Below are 17,446 nucleotides of genomic sequence, written 5' to 3' on the forward strand. Positions count from 1 at the left end.
ACCTTCTCCCCCTCTCATTCTTCATTTATACACACTTTTCAGGGAGTACTTTATACAAATCTTTCTGTTGGTTACAGTTTCATTACCTCAGGTAATTGCTCTGCGCTTGCACTTTCACATTCCTGCTAATTAGCAAAGGAAGCGAAGAAGAGGCGGTAACATCATTATCATGTCATTTCCATCTCATTTTTCATTTAAGGGTGCGAAGTTTAATATGTTAATAAGCCTTAATGAACCTAAGGTCACTCCTGGGTTATTCTGCTCTTTTTGTCTTACCTACCCCTCGCAATCTTCAAAGCGCTGTGGTTTCATCAAGGTTATTTAGCCAGAGCTGGTTATCCTTTGCAGTACTGTTTTTCTCTCCCCCTTGTCCTTGAGTCTTGTTAACTATTTGCAAGGTTTTTCTCACAGCATTGCTCCAGCACTGTTACAAATGTTCATACCCCTGTGTAAGAAAGAGGTGTTCTAACCACAGCTATGCAGTATGGAAGGTATCGATGGAGTCGAGGGATGGGGACTGTAGGGGGATGCTTCCAGCTTCCCCCAGCATCTGGGGCCAGTTACATGCAGTCTGCATTCCTGTGCCTCATATTCTGAAAGAGAGGACATCAAGAGTTTGACATAAGGCCTGATTGGATGTCAGGACTTGGAAACAGGAAGCCTGCTCTCACTGCTGGGGCAGTGTTAATTCCTCCAGACAGGAATTAACTGCTCCTTACTCCAGTGATGGATCTGTCCTTGGGACCACCACTGCAGGAGTAAAGCAGTCATTTGCAGTCACTGAAACTCCTTTCTTCAGTGTTCAAGGCAGATAGCCTGCTGTTGGGGGTATTTGGCCACCCCTTCACCCCATGACTTTGACTATCATAACAACGGAGCAGAACTGAATCCTGCAGCAGCTAAAAGTTAAGGACTGAGAGTATGTGAGGAGAATGGTAACTGGCCTAGTGACCCCACCTCCATGTTTGCCTGAAGGATATAAATAAATTGGTTGTTGTTTTATTAATCTCTTACTTTGCTGTAAAGGTCGTGGGGAAGGATGATTGGATCCATCCTTTCCATGTCAGGAAATTACCACCTTCCCAGAACAGTGAGACCTTTACCCAGGAAGATAAAGCCATGCTAGATCATGAAAAATGAAGGAATTTCTGGTACCTGTTGCACTTGTTTCCTTTCCAAGGCCTTGTGGACATGTGAGTCTCTGGTTGCTTGGCCAAGCCAACCATCTCAGAGCATAAACCGAGGACATTTTCCTCACTGGTGTCTTCATCATCCTTACAGGAGTGCCCTCCTCCTGAATGCTGCTCCAAGGGGGGAAGGATTAAGATACCACCGACACGGGTGGCTCTAGGTGACATGTAATAATTGTGGTTCTTGTGACCCTCGTTGGTGTGACCCATGTTACGGAGGCCAGGGGGTGAATAACTCTCAAGGCTGGAGTTGGGGAAAGGTAAGTAGGCCAGGGGCAGCAGAACAAATTAACTGGTGTTGTTCCTGCCCATCGCATCAGCCCCAGGCTATAGAGGCTGGAATAGGTGCAATAACATTATCAACTAACTAATGACTCTATTCAAATTATCAAAATGATTAGGCTGCTAATAAGTTTACTTAGTGTTCGGGTGGCCCATTCCAAATATCCATAATGCAGCCTGAGATTATGTCTAAATAATGTCTCCTGTGCAGCCTTACTGCCCTGGAACCCACATGCACGTTCCCCGTTTAGTCAAGCTGGGTCCCAGAGATGTCCACTAATTTTATAATTGTTTGTATGGAACATTCTTGTGCTTGACAGGTGCAGTCCTTACTGAGCTACTGGCTTTCCTGAGCTCCTCAGTCCTTCAGAGCTGCCTCCTGTTATCCATCCCATGGAAGAGCTCCATACAACCAAGCCACCCATCCACATACAGGGGATCCCCCTCCTCATCTTCTCTGGCAGTCTCTACTGAAGAACTTGCACCCTGCCATTGAAGGACTCCAGTCATGCGAGTGATCCCACCAGTTACTCCAACCCTGTGGCAGTCCTGTGACAGCTCATTCATCTCCATTGGCTCCTGCCTGCACCTCAGGCTGCATACATTTGCATATTAGTTGGCTTCACCACCTCAGCTGTGGCACTGATGGAAGATTTGTCACAAGAAAACATGTTACCAAGGATCTTTAGTATGCAAAGGCTTTGATTGCAAGTGGTGACATGCTAGCATGGATAGCAGGTGGCAGTGTAATGATGAAAGGGGTTCCCACTAACAGAACAAATCCTACAGTGCCCAAGGCCAAGAAACAGAGCTGGGTTGTGCAGGAATGTCAGGCAAGGGGTTGACTGCCCAAGCTAACTCTGCAGCACCATTGCACCTGTGACAGATTTCTTGAACTAATCTCCAGGAAGGACATGTTGCCATTGAAGATGTCCCAGGGCCTTGACAGCCTATGATCCAGCCACCCTGATGTCATCATTAGTCCAGTCCTAATTCATATCATCTGGTGGGGTCAGAAGAGGTTCAGGTGAGGAGAGCAAGAAGGATTTGAGAGTGCAGAGATCAGCACAGAGACCTTGCTGTGATGTGCCTCCCATTTGTGCAGTACACATGGATGTAGGCAAGATGGGCTTTGCCTAAAGACAGTGGTGGGATTCATTTGTCCAGGCAAATGTAGGAAGCCAAACATGCTCTGGGGCACATGCCCAGCACGGACTCCAAAGGGACATGGTTTTCCCTAAGGTCTCATGCGGTATCTGCTACAGACATACGGTTGTCCTGGACACTTGAGCATCTGACATGGCCCTGCCACCCTATTTTATGTCAATAGATCAAGTGTCTCCACTGAATCACATTGGCTTTTTGTAACACTGGAATCTGCCTGTGTCTCGGCTTCATAGTGAGCGGAGCTCTAGTCATAGTAGGCATCTAGTGTCATTTCAGATGGTCAAGGAAATTCACCACCTGGCCCTATGCTGATGGTCCAGAAGGATGCGGGTGTCCTGGTTGCTCCATCAGAGCAAGGAGACAAAGGCACATACCTAAGACCAACTCTGTCTCTTCAAATGTCACCAGCTGTTTGCATATGAGCAACTGACTTCCACCGTCCATCTCCAGGGATTGTAATGGGAGCTTAGACAAGGAGCTTGCTTGCAGACCTCTTATGCTCACTTCAGCTTAGGCAAGGGGCATCCCACCTCCTATGTGCTTGTGGCATTCACAGGAAGGAGCTGAATCCCACTGCTTCCCAGTGGCTTCTGAACAGGCATGAGATGCCCAGATTGATTCATCTGAAGGAAAGCTGAACCATGGGAAAATGAGCTCCCTTCCTGCCTCCTTCTCGGTGTCCTGCCTAGTTAAGATACGGGAGTATGGATTTCCAGGGTAGGACATTTCTGTGTCTCCTAGATGACCATCCTCTGATGAAACAAGTGACAACACTGTAACTGGTTCTTCTGAACTGTTTAGAGAGAGACCAAAGGTGATTATTGTGTTTTACTTTCGTGAACAATTCCCAGGAGGAGGGAGCACAGGGGACAGAGAAAGTCATGCCTTCAGCTGGGCCACTGTTGACTGGACAGAGCAGGCTGCTGGGGTGGAGGGAGCTCATGGCAACCAGACAGCAGTGCTGAGAGACAGCTGTGTGCAGGAGCAGCAGCTCCTCTGCTAAGAGCAGCAGGGCTCCAAGCACTGCCTGCAATTGCTGACCTGAGAGGAGACAAGGCTGACAGTGAGATGTGAAAGGCAATGTGGAGCAGGAGGCCAGGGGAGAGCTCATTGCTGGAGAAATTTTCACAGGTCTTGACATGGTAAGTCTGGCTGAGGGGCAGTGCTACTGAGGTTCCTGGGGGGGTCTTCTAAACCCATTCCATCCCAAGACTGAAAGCTTCTTCTAAGGATTATTCTCCCGGCTTCTCTAGCGCTGGGGAGGAGGAGATGCTTTAGAGCAGGGATTCCTTGCCACACTGTCAGAGGGACAGGGCAGGCTGCTACTTTCTCCCAGGAATGGTGTAGGACTGTAAAGCTGGGACATGCACCACAATCTGCCCTGGGCTGTGATTCAGAGCAGTGTCTCTGCACCACAGAGGAAGGTGAAAAAAAGGCTCCATGAAAGGGAATGAGTTTCCTTCCAGGACTTTCAGTTTCCTCCGTTTGGAAGGGAGAAAAAGGAAAGAGTTTTCTGGCTTGGCAAGGGACTGGGACTCACTAACCTTCACTCTCAGAGATCAGAAGGTGTGTGAGAAAGTTCAGCAAAGCCCTTGGGCAGCCTCACCTCCCACCACAGTTGCACCAGCAGCAACTTAATGGACTTACCAGGGTTTATGTGACTTGCTCCTTGGGACCTGCATGCAGAGATGCCCCTGGACAGCGCCCTAATCTGGAAGGTTTCTGTAGGGCAGAAATACGCGTGCAGAGGATGGGACAGGGTCTGTGAGCACTGACAAGGAAAAAGCATTAGGACAGAGAAAGCTCCCAGCAGGGACAGCTCCAGGCAGCAGAGATGGGGAGGGAATGAGAAGGAACTGCAAATAGAATCATCATGGGGAGATGGGTTTGGGCAAGTCTTGATCAGTCCCTCCAATGCAGACACCTTCCACTCGGCAAGTGCCCTGAGTCTGCCCTCCTATCCAGCAGAGTCTCTTCCTTGACATCCCTGGAGTCCAGGCCATGAGCTGCCTCCTCTGCAGCCAGAGCTGTGGCATAGGAGAGGGGCCTGTCTCTTGCCATGGGCCTGTTTTGTGGTGCCTGATAAAGGGGCCAGGAGTGAATGCTCTGCGATGTCACCATCTGTTAGGTGACATGCCCAGCTAGGTAAGGTCCGAAGTGCCCCCCTCTCTCTCTCCTTGCCTGCCTTGGCATCAGGATTGTGATGTTGCTCCTTGTTTCCACTCCTGTCCATGATGCTCCTGCTCTTCCCTCAGGCTCCTTGGGGTTCAGCATTTTCAGCTGCAGTGCAGACACTGAGGCTGCAAGTTGTGGAACAGAGGGGTCTGCATGGGAATGAGGTTTCCCCAGCCCCTTCTAAACTGTGCGGCTAAAGGAACTGCAGTGTATGGGGTTGGGAAATGAGCTGACTCTCCCTTAAGCAGAGCCCACCTTGAGTCCTAAAAGTCCTTTGACTCCTTCCTTGTGGTGTCCTGTCAGGCCATGAGCTGCCCTCCAGAAAGGCAGGGTTGTCTGGTAGCACCTCTGTGATATCTGAGAGACAAATGAAGAAGGTGCAGAGATGCTGATAGTATGGATAGGGTGGTGGGAGGCTGCCTAGGGGCACCTGAAAAGAGCCCTTTGTATCCTTGGCTAGAAGGGGAGTGTGGAGAGCTCCCTCAGGTGCCTACAGAAAGGCTGAGAAGTTTGGAGACCTGCACTTTGAAAGTTGACTCCTTCGGGGATGATTTCCTCTCAGGACTCACATTAGAAATGCCAAGGATTTCTGTCTTTGTGGAACATTTCCCAAAGGTGATATCTAGAAGAAAATAAAATCCCTATGAAATCCCTAAAATTCTGTTCCTCAAACCTCATTCTTTAGAATTGGGACTGAAGATGCTGAAAAGATCTTCTGCACATGGTGAGTGCATTTCACCTGACAGAAACTGTGAATGTCAGGATTAGTCACTCCCATTTCCCTGTTCCCACTGCTGTACAGCAGGAATGACTCCTCTGAAGCCCATGGGCAGAAGCCAATGCTCCTCAGAGCTAATTCAGCCAGTGCAAAGTGCAGCTCAAGCAAGGGAGCTGCACAAAGACCCTCTCAATAAAGATAGAGACAATGTGGGGGTTTCTATGAAAACAGGAACGTCTGGGACTTTTTTTTTTTTTTTTTTTTTTTTTTTTTTTTTTTTGTCTGAAATGTCTTTCCTAACTTCTCCATGCCTTTTCTTCTTTCAACAGTCCCTCATGTCTGGAGAGAGCAAAATGCCCAACAACAGCTCCTTCACCAAGTTCCTCCTCCTGCCATTTGCCAACACACCACAGCTGCCGCTCTTGCACTTTTCACTCTTCTTGGGCATCTACCTGGCTGCCCTCCTGGGCAACGGCCTCATCATCACAGCCATAGCCTGTAATCCCAACCTCCACACCCCCATGTACTTCTTCCTCCTCAACCTCTCTGTTCTGGATATTAGCTCCATCTCCACCACTGTCCCCAAATGCATGAACAATTCACTGTGGAGCACCAGGTCCATTTCTTACTCAGGATGTGCTGCTCAAGTCTTTCTGTTTGTCTTCTTATTTGCAGCAGAGCACTCTCTCCTCACAGTCATGGCCTATGACTGCTACGTTGCCATCTGCAAACCCCTGCACTATGGCACAATCATGGGCAGGAGAGCTTGTGTCAGAATGGCAGCAGCTGCTTGGGCCAGTGGCTTTCTCTATGCTCTCCTGCACACTGCTAATACATTTTCAATACCACTCTGTCAAGGCATGACAGTAGACCAGTTCTTCTGTGAGATTTCCCAGATCCTCAAGCTCTCCTGTGCAGACTCCTACCTCAGGGAAGTTGGGCTTACTGTGGTTAGTCTTTGTTTAGTCTTTGGGTGCTTTGTTTTCATTGTGCTGTCCTACGTGCAGATCTTCAGGGCTGTGCTGAGGATCCCCTCTGAGCAGGGCCAGCACAAAGCCTTCTCCATTTGCCTCCTACACCTAGCTGTGATCTCCCTGTTTGTCAGCACCTCCTTTTTTGCCTACCTGAAGCCCTCCTCTGTCTCCTCCCCAGCTCTGAATCTGGTGGTGGCTGTTCAGTATGCAGTAGTGCCTCCAACACTGAACCCCCTCATCTACAGCTTGAGGAACAAGGAACTCCAGGATACCCTGAGGAGAATGATTTCATGGACATTTTTCAGCAGCAGTAAAATTGCCTTTGCTCTCCACAAATGACTCTTCCTATGTTCCATACCAGGACTGAACTTTGTTTTTTTTTTTACTTTATTATTGCTATTGTTACTATTAGTAGTGGTATTTATTATCACGTTGTTGTATAAGTGCTTGGATTCATTCTGCCTCTACTGAGACTGCTCTATCACACCTGGTGAAGTGTAAAATTGTTTCTGACACTGGGTCAGAGCTGACTCTATCACAGTATCTCTGTAATAAAGCAGATTCTACCCAGTGCAGACCCTGAAGTTAGAGATTCCTACAAAGATGGTGTCAAGAATAGACCCAAGGAATTACGCAACAAAAGGGCCTATAGTGCAGAGTCCTCTTTGAGTTCAGGAACTGTGCCTGGAGAGGGGACTGTGAGGTGACTTGCAGCTGAGCAGCTGATGGGGCACCAGCAGGTCCATGGCTGGGCTATGTGCTTTGGAGCTCACTTCTGCCAGAGCAGCTGAGAGGTCAGCATTTGTTCCGTGGCTGGGGGAGTTATCGTGAGGTGCTAGCTGTCTCAGAGGCTTATTGACCAGTGATAGAAACATGTCTGTGGTGGTGACTGGGAGGTCATCTCCTTCTGGGTCCCTGAGAGCCCAGCAACTGGCAGATAGGCATGGATGTCGATTAGGAGGTCTCTTTTATTAGAGGACCTGATAGGCCAGCAGTAGCAAATGGTTGGGGAAGTTATCTTGAGAAAACTGATGACTTGGAAGCCCCTAGGCCAGCAGCAGGGACCTGCTGGGGGTATACGCTTGTGAGGGCATGTGAGCAAAAGAGAGAGACGAGAGCTGGCATGGTGAGCCCTTGGGAGAGCACTTCCTCTCTGCTTCCTGGAGGTGACAAGGGAGCAGGTACATGGCTGTGGCTGGTTGTTCACAGGCAGTGCCTGTTGCAAGGCCTTGAAGGACACGAAGGGAATGGGAGGGCAGGAGAGTTGGGCTTTGTGTGTTTTGGGGACCTTGGTGGGTCAGCTGCCTGCTGCAATTTGTAGTCCTGTCCCTGATATGTCCCTGCTGCAGAGGTGCATGTTAACTGGCCAGCCTTTGGGGAGGCATCAGGGTGGTGGATGCAGCATTTAACAGTGGCCGCGTTCCCTGTAGTGGGGACGAGTGTGACCCCAGTGGAGCAGTGCTTTGCATGCAGCGCTCTACTAAGATGGGGAGGAAAGGACTAGACCTAGGGATTTGTGCTGGGGCAGTGGCAGTTGGCACGGAAGGCACCATTAGGCAGTCTTTGAGAGCAGAGCAGCAGGCACAGTTTGAGAGCTGAGGCAGGAAGTAGCCTCAGCACCAAAGCAGAGCAGAGAAGGTGCAAAACAAGGTCAGGAAGCAAAGCCAGAGGAAGGCCAGGAAGAGGTCTGAGTACCAAATGGAGGCACAGCTTCTGAGTGCTTCCATCATTGTCTGTGACAAGGTGTAGGCACTGGTGCCTTCAGATGTCCTGCAATAATGCCCCCCGCTCTGCTCAGTAGCCATCAATAGCCCTGCTGCCCACACAGGGCAGCATTTGTGCCCAAGGTCACCCTCCAGAGAGCCTGCAGAGAGCCCTTGGCTGCAGCCAGCTGTGTGCCAGCTGCAAAGCCTGGCAGACTGGCTGGGGCCTGGGAGAGTCCACCTCTTCTACTGCCCCAGGGCATTGCGGCTGCTTTGTGAGATGACACCACAGTGACCTCGAGCCACACCACAGGCTCCCCTGCCAGGTTCACTGGCCCAGCATCAGCATGCAGCACGAGGTCCCCAGGGTGCCATTCCTCATGCCGCCTGTCTCCAGGAAGCCAGGGCAGCTGGGCCTCTCTTTGTGAAGCCGCACATCTCCTGTGTGCGGCCAAGAAAGCCTGATGGGTTCCTTCCTCTGTGTTGCTGTGCACTAGGGTGTCCCTGTCACCGCAGAAAAAGCAGGAGTCCAGTCACATCCTGGTATGGTGAACTGGCTTCTCCCACAGCCCAGAAAGCAGCCAGGTAGATGCGACAAGCAGGGCAGTATGCCAGTAGCTGGGCAGCAGGGACCTCCAGGCAGAAGTGGCAGTGTTGGAGGTGAGGGGCAAGCTGAGCTGTTCTGGGCACCAGATCATGGCCCCAGGGGTCATGGGTGCCAGACCATCTGCCTGCCCCACAACAGCAGTGCCAGGGCCCTAGCCATACTTTTTCAAGCCCAGAACAGCAGCAGGTCCAGGAAAGCAGTGCTCTCTCCCCTGAACACGTGTTCACGATGGACACCACCTCTTGAAGGTTGCACAGTGGTTACTATGACTGTCAACATGAATACCATGCACTGAGAGTGCTGCTGCCAGGCCTCCCAGCTGTTGATGTAGGCAGTTTGAATCACTGGTGCATAGAATTCTCCAAAGGTCGGGACTTAAGCCACATTTCTGCAATAGACTCATGCAGCAAGCACTTTCTGGCTGAGCAGCTGCCATCAAGTCTGTTGAAGACAGTCAGCTCATGGTGCTAGGGGAGAGTCACAGATGTGCTTAGCTGCCTGTTTGAGGAAGAACTCAAGTCATCATTCACATTACACTCTGCAATACCCATGCAGGTGACCAGAGATTCAGAAGGTGTTGTCCCAACCAACCTGGTGAAGCACATGTGAGGAGGTTCATCTGGTTAATTGATAAAGCCTTTGAAATGTAGAAAAGTTCTGATTTTCCAAGCATCCTGAGCAGTGCTGGGAGTGGTTGGCAGAGGCACCATTTAGTGCATTCAGCCCCTCTACTAAACCTGGCACTCAGCCTCCTCACAGGCTGGCAGGAGTTTTCTGGGGCCTTGCACATGCACCGCTGTCTTCTTGTGTGCATACCACCTGGTTCAGCAGCTAGTTGCTACCTGGACAAGACATCTTCTTGGGCTTGCCTGGTCTCTATTCCAGGGACTCAACTGGATATGTGCAGGCCCAGAGATGGGAGCCAAGAACACATGCAGATCATCCAGTGTGTTCATGGCAGTGAGACCCAGAGTACGTTTTATAGTACCTCACCACCTGGCCTGTAGTGCCTGACCACCTCACCTAGCCCCTGCCCAGCCCAGACTGTGCCCCGCATGAGTTTTAGCAGATAGCATGCTGTGGGATCTTCTGGGGTCTCGTGCAGAAGACAGACCATGCAAGGCTGGCCTTTTCCCCTCCATCGGGATATGGAGACATGCAAAAGGATGGAGCTGGCCATGGACCACCTCATGGCTGGGATACGCTGCCAGTGCTGGAAGGGCTGGTCTGGGGTGATGACCGTGGGGCTGCTTCCACACTTTGGGAGATCTGGCGAGGAGTCAGTCTGGCAGAGTGCGTGATCGCAGCCACAAAGTGCGTTCCCTGCACACTGACCAAACTCCTGCCAGGGTCAGGTGTGGATATTCCCTTTGGTCAACAATGTCTGGCTGCTTCTCAGCCAGCAGCTGCTCAAGCTTAGCCCAGCTGAGATAGTTCTAGTAGATTTAATGGCCCCTTAGGACAAAAGTCAAGTCCCACCTGGGCATCAACCTATGCCTCCGGCAGGCTTCCATCAGTGACCCCCAATGCCAAGCAGTTTCTGAGGATCCCCAAGGAGTCTGGAGTTTAAATCTTCTATTAAATCTATCATGATTAACTCCTCATGAACCTTGAGTGTTTCTCTATGCTGATATTTGACACTCCTTTCCCACCTTGCAGTCACAGCATGCAGCACAGAGAAGAACCTGAGCTCTTCTCCTCTGCACTCGCCATGTCTTGGTGCCTTTCCCAGGAGACCTGCATTTGCCCTGAAAGCACGTAGCTCTGCTCCCACACTGCCATTCTCACACAGTAGCTGCCTGCTGGCATTTTTCTCTCCTGGGCCCTGACCAGCCCAGCCCAGCCCCTTCGTGGCTCTCCGCAGCCCCCCTGTCCTCTCCCCAGTCCAACCAGCAGAGTAGCCCAGGCTGGGAGTGGCCCCAAAGCAGTGCTCACTACAGGGGGCTGTGGAGCTCTGGGCACTCACTGCCCCTCTGGGAGTGGGGTGGGGGGACAGAGAGGGGTGTCAGCTCCACATCAGCTGCTGGTTAGGCCAGCAATGGCACAAGGAAATGGAGGCCAGTCACTCCCTGTCTCCACTGCTCCCATGACCAGGAGATCCTTAACCCTGGCGGTCTCCAGCCCCTCTGGCCAGTCCCTCTCCCCAGGACAGCACGAGAGTCCTGACCCCAGCGTGCCTCAAGCAGCTCCAAGTGACAGAGCAGCCTGCCTCAAGCCGACAAACATAGAAACAGGTCTTCATTTATTCCTCCCCACAAGCACACCCTTGTTCCTTTGGTCTTCTCTGGAGGTGTCTCTGCTTCCCAGAGTGCCTTTCCCCAGGTGAGTGTGTCTGAGCCAGCCAGGCTATCCATTCCTGTATCAATTCCCTGGGCTCCACACAGCTCCCTGGTCTGGCAAACAGGCTGTGGTCTCCCTGGGTGACTCTGCACTGGAGATGCTGGTCAGGGCAGAGCCAGCTGGACCAGCAACACTGCACCTGACAACCTCCTGCCCTCACCAGAGTCTGTGGCTGCGGAGCATGGATGGAGCAATCACAGGGCATTTCACATTGCTCAGCATGTGTTCAGAGGTGTCACTAGACCCAGACCACTCCCTCTCCTCATACCAAAGAGCTCTGATTCGGTGCAATCCTTGGTTTGGCCCTTTACCTGTGAGTGACTCTACTTGGCTTTAGGAGTCCTCACTCACTGCACATCCCAGGCACAAGCTGCCCCTGCAGATGCCCTGTGCTCTCTGGGTGGCTCCATATTCCCTTCCAGAAGGATGGACATCTCTCACCAGCCCTCTAATATGTGTGACAGACCCCAGCAGACACCCGTTGACCACTCACCCTGTACAGGGACTCTGGGCACTCAAAAGTGAAGGCTAAATCCTCTCCACATTCCCTCACACTTCACCCAAAACAGCTGAAACACCTTAGCCCACGGAAATCCCAGGCATGGCAAGAGGGCCTTTTTGGTGCAATTCCCTGAGGACATTCTTGGCATCAGCTGTGGAAGAAGAGCCCAGCCTTCAGGCACAGCAGTAAGGAGATCCCCTTTTATTACAGAGATGCTACTTGGGAGGCCAGGTCTGGCACAGTGACAGGAAGATTTACAGAAGGCCTTTGGGTCACACAGTGTGGATTTCTGCCTCTGGAAAAATGGGAGGAATTCAACCATTTGTACACCTACATGATTATCAGGTAGAACTCCCACAGCACAAGAGTTGCCTGAGACAGACTGTAAGTGGCTTGTGAGGAGAGATGGGCAGCTCATTGCTGCTGAACTAGTAGCAGCGGAAACAGTTTCCTCACTGCCTCCTGGAGTTCCTTGTTCCTCATGCTGTAGATGAGGGGGTTCATGGTTTGAGGTACCACAGAGTACAGAACAGTCACCACCACATCCAGAGCTGGGGAGGAGATAGAAGGTGGCTTCAGGTAGGCAAACAAGCCAGTGCTGACCAACAGGGAGACCACTGCCAGGTGAGGGAGGCACATGGAAAAGGCTTTGTGCCGGCCATGCTCAGCGGGGATCCTCAGTACAGCAGTGAAGATCTGCATGTAGGACAGCACAATGAAAACAAAACACCCAAACGTTAAACAGGCACCAATTCCTGTAATCCCAGCTTCCCTGAGGTAGAAGTCAGAGCAGGAGAGCTTGAGGATCTGGGGGATTTCACAGAAGAACTGGTCCACTGTGTTGCCTTGGCAGAGTGGAATGGAAAATGTACTAGCAGTGTGCAGAACTCCACAGAGAAAGCCGCTGCCCCAGGCAGCTGCTGCCATTCTGACACAAGCTCTGCTGTCCATGATTGTGCCATAGTGCAGGGGTCTGCAGATGGCAACATAGCGGTCATAGGCCATGACAGTGAGGAGAGAATACTCTGCTGAAAACAAGAAGACAACCAGAAAGACCTGGGCAGTGCATCCTGAGTAGGATATGGCCCTAGTGTTCCAGAGGGAATTGACCATGGATTTGGGGACAGTGGTGGAGATAGAGCTGAGGTCAAGGAGGGAGAGGTTGAGGAGGAAGAAGTACATGGGGGTGTGGAGGCGGTGGTCACAGGCTATGGCTGTGATGATGAGGCCGTTGCCCAGGAGAGCAGCCAGGTAGATGCCCAGGAAAAGCAGGAAGTGCAAGAGCTGCAACTCTCGTGTCACTGCAAATGTGAGGAGGAGGAAGCCATTCAGGGAGCTCCCGTTGGACATTTGCTCGGCCTTGGTTCAGGGCACTGTCCAAGGAGGAAAAGGCACAGACAAGTTAGAACAGGCTTCTCTGAGTAAAGCCCACTGCACTCCTCATAGCACTCCCCCCGCATTGCTTCTCTCCTTTACCTTGTTCAGCTTCTTTTCTAACCTGTGCTTTGTGTGTAGTGCCAGGACCTCTGCCCACGGGCCCCAGAGGAGTCAGCCTGGCTCTGTGGGGGGACACAAATGGAGGTGTCAGACTGCCCTGTATGTTTGCTGGGGATACCTGGGGATGGGCACCATGAGCTGAGTGAAGGGAAATCCATTCTGGTGACCGGGGAGGAACATTCTCTTTTCAGCACTGAGAGAGATGAATACAGCACTCAGGGCAGCTGTGTCTGAAAGCCAAGTTTGTTGTGAGGGATTCATGTTCCCCAAACTTGCCCTCTTGAACAAGGGTGTCTGTATCTGGATCAGTTGCACCAGCTCCCATTCCAGCAAGGAAAAGACACAGTGCAGAAAAGGCAGGGGCTGACCCAACCCTTCCTAGACATCTCTGTCCCACTGAGACGGAATCTGCCCTCACAGCAGTTTACCATCTTCACAGCAGTTTACCATCTTCATTCTTTCTCCGGACACTGTATTTGAGTGGGAAGTCGCTGCCTCCTTAACCCCAGAGAGCAGGAGAGCAAGAACTAAACTAACACAGAGAGGTGAAGAAACAAGGAGCAACAAGGTGATGCTCCTACCAGAGGGAAAGCAAGGAGCGAGACACAGATAAGCACTCATGAAAGCTCACGAAAGTCTTCACCCTCCTGAGCACACCACTTCCCAGATGGCAACATCGCAGGACAGTCGCTCTCGGCCCCTTTGACACATAGTGGAAATGGGCACGTTGCAGGAGACATGCCCCTACCCTCTGCTGGAGTTGTGGCTGCTGAGGAGGGGGCTCATGCCCTGGACCCCCCGACCTTGAGGGTAGGGGCTCTGTAGGTGGTAGAGCAGACACAGGGGGCTTAATTAGAGGAAGCTATCTGCAATGAAGGGGAAGACAGGGAGATCTCCAAATTGTCCCCCCAACACACACACATGCACGCACATTTATGCTTCCAGTTTCCTCCCATTCGCTGATCATATCTTAACCACTCAGAGCTTTTCCTCCTGGGAGCTGTTTCTCTCTCCTATGTCTTTTCCCTGCCAGCACTCTGCAAACAGTAGGTAAATGAAAGCACAGACTCAGCAGAGACCTTGTCTTTAAGGTAACCCTTGTCCCTGCCTTGAGTGTTGTCTAGAAAAGGCCTGTTGGACATATTGTGGGGGTGAGCTGGAGCTGAGAGCACTCCTGACCCACGCAGCACCCTCTCAGCTGGAGAAGGAACATGCACTGCTGAGGGTCACTCCTCCCACCCAGAGCTTCTTCCCACAGCACTGTGGGGAGCTCCCTGGGCAGGCTGAGTACTGACCCTCGCAGGTGGCACAGTCTCTGCCCTGGACACACAAGACTCTGGGGTGCCGGGTCACTGTTCTGAGTCACAAACCCGGGCAGATCTGGCTGCCCTCCCTGGCTTCACAGCCCTGCACTGTCCCATCTTGCCCCATCCCTCTGGCTGTACACCAATGAATGCCTGCTCTAAAGCACCACCTACTCCACACAAGAGAAGCTGGGAGAGCTGCCCTGAGAGACCCTTTCAGCTGTGGAAGGTTCCAGCTGCAGAAGAACCTGCCAGGAACCACAGCAGCAATGTGGCCCTGCAGCCAGAGACTTACTGTGTCAAAGGCTGTGAAGATCTCTCCCTGTAGAGAGCTCTCAGCTGTCCTCCCCTTCCCAATCATCTTTAGCTTCTGAGTCACTCATCTCATCCTGGTGCCTGCAAGCAGTGCCTTGAATCTTGCTGCTCCTTTAAGAGGAGCTGCTCCTGGACACAGGTGTCTCTCTGCAGTGTCTGCCAGGTTGCCATGGGCTCCTGCAGTCCCAGGAGTAAGGCCCAGCTCAGGAGCAAAGATCCAGCTGAAGACATGACTTTCTTTGTCCCCTGCGCACCCTCACGATGTTCCCAGGGCTCCAGGGCTGACAGTTCCTGAAAGGTAGCAAGGTCACCCCGGAGAAATGTCCACTGAAGTAGACTAAAGGCTTTTCCAGTGGTCCCTGTCTAAACAGCAGGGAGAGATGTAGTCCAGCACTGCAGTTGGTCTCATCAGAGGATGGTTATCTATGAGACGCGCAAATGTCCCACTCTGGAAAGTCTGGCTCCCATCTCACAAGAAGACAGGACACCTACACAGGGACAAGGAGGGAGTTCATTTACTTGTGATTCAGGGACTGATTTGGAGGAGTTAGTCTAACCTACCTATGCCATTGAGAAGCACCTGGGTTGGAGTGGGATTCAGTTCCCTTCTGTGCACTCCACAAACTTGTAGGACATGGGATTCGCCTTGCCCAAGTATGGGGTGCACAAAATGCCTGTCTGCATGGGAGCTCCTTGTCTAAGGTGCCATTGTAGTCAGGGGAGAGGGAGTACAGGAGTCAGCTGTGCACCAAGAAGTGCCTTCTCACACTTGAGATGCCAGAGGTGGTCCAAGGCATGTGTCACTGTGCCTGCTCTGATGGAGCTACTATGAGACCCACATCCTTCTAGAGCGTCAGCTGGCGACCAAGTGGAGATTCTCCTTGGCCATCTGAAAGGACACCTGCTACCTACTACTGCAAGAGCTCTGCTCACTCTGAAGCCCAGACACATGCAGATCCCAACACTGCAAAGACCTTATGTAATTCTGTGCATGCACTTGATTCAATGCAATGGCAAGAGGCCTGCAGAGCCATGTCAGGTGTAGGGCATGCAGCACAACCACCATGTTTCTAGCAGGCACAGCACAGGACCTACAGGAAAATCATGCCCTTTTGGAGGGGCTGCTGGGCAAACACCCCGTGGCACCTTGGATTTCCTACTTCTTCCCAGATTCCCACCACTGCCTTCAGGAAAAGTCCATCCCGCCTACATCCCAGCATGCTGCAATGATGGAAGGCACATCATGCCAAGGTCTCCACACATATGCCTATATTCTCCTTTCTGCAAACCTTTTCTGATTCCCACTGATATGAACAGGGACTGTGCTAAGGATGCAACCACACCACGGCTTGATTGCTGGCTGTGCAGGCCCAGGGACTTTCCCAATGGCGCCTTGTCCTTCCTGGACATCCAGTCATTCCATCACAGGCCCTAAGGCCTGTTGGCCTGTTCCTGAAGTCATGGTGGGCATCAAATACCTCTCCTGCCACAGCTGCACAGCTCAACTCTGTTTCTGCCTGGCCTTGGGTACTGCAGGGTTTACTCTCTTAGTGGGCGCCTCATCATTACATCACTACCTGCTATCTCTGTCAGCAGGTGTCTGCTTTGAAGTGGGACCTTTGCATTTGGTGTCCTTGGCTCACAGAGACAAGCCTGTGCTCAGCCCTGGTGCCACAGCTGAGGCTCTGCAGCCCCAATATACACAAATGCACAAAGCCTGGGGCAGCAACAGCAGGAGCTAGAGATGTCCAGGCTATCACAGAACTGCCACATTTTGAAGCACCATGATTCTCATGGGGAGACTTTAAGCTCCCTGATTATCAATGGGAGGACAATGCAGCAGGGGTCAAACAATCCAGGAGGATTCTGGAGGGTATGTGGGACAATTTCCTAGCACAACTAAGCCAGATATATCAACAAGGCTGATGCTTTCCCGGACTTGACACCTGCAAACAAGGAAGAACTGATCAGAGATGACCTACACAGTGTCAGCCTTGCCTGCAGTGGCCCTGAAGTAGTGAAGTTCCAGATCCAGAGGGGAATGAGGAGGAAGAGTGGCAGAGTCCAGACTCTGGAAGTTAGAAGAACGGACTTGACCTACTACAGGGACTAGTGGGAGGATCCCATTGGAGGCAGCTTGGAAAGGCAGAGGAGCTCAGGAAAGCTGGCAGGTCTGAAAGAACAGCATCCTCCAAGCTCGAGAATGGCCATGCTGATATCAAGAGAGCAAGCAGACATCTCAGAAGACAGGCAGCTGAACAGAGAACTCATAGCTAAAAATGATAGAAAAATGTGGCACCCAGGAATGGGAAGCAGGGAGAGGCTGCGAAGGAGCAATTTAGAAATACTATCCAGGGAAGTCAGGAAGCAGCTAGAAAAGCTAATGCTGCTCTAGGCAGACACTTGCAAGGGATGTCAAGGGCACAAAGATGAGCTCCTATTGCTTGAGCAAAAGAGAAAGAATAACAAGGGAAATGTTGGCGCATGGCTGAATGGGTCAGGGAATCTGGTAACAGCAGACACAGACAGGTCTGGGGAACTCTATACCTTTGCTTCAGTCTCCACCAACAAGGTCTGCCAGGCCACAGTGCCTGGAGTCAGGACTCCTGAGGAGAAAAACAACCAGCAGTGCCAAAGGCTTGAGTCAGAAATTACTTGAAAGACCAATAATG

The 17,446-nt window shown here is 51.6% G+C and overlaps 1 protein-coding gene across 1 annotated transcript; it reads right to left on the reverse strand.

The window, feature by feature from the left end:
- Window positions 1-586: 586 nt before the first annotated feature.
- On the reverse strand, window positions 587-13,008 carry LOC134154524 (olfactory receptor 14A16-like). Its single transcript, XM_062601199.1, has 3 exons — window positions 12,104-13,008; window positions 6,042-6,074; window positions 587-593 (listed from the first exon to the last, which is right to left on the reverse strand). Exons 1-3 carry the CDS (start codon window positions 13,006-13,008, stop codon window positions 587-589), a joined length of 945 nt encoding a protein of 314 aa, XP_062457183.1.
- Window positions 13,009-17,446: the final 4,438 nt, after the last annotated feature.

Source organism: Rhea pennata, unplaced genomic scaffold (genome assembly GCF_028389875.1).
Source record: "Rhea pennata isolate bPtePen1 unplaced genomic scaffold, bPtePen1.pri scaffold_32, whole genome shotgun sequence".
NCBI classification, from domain to species: Eukaryota; Metazoa; Chordata; class Aves; order Rheiformes; family Rheidae; genus Rhea; species Rhea pennata.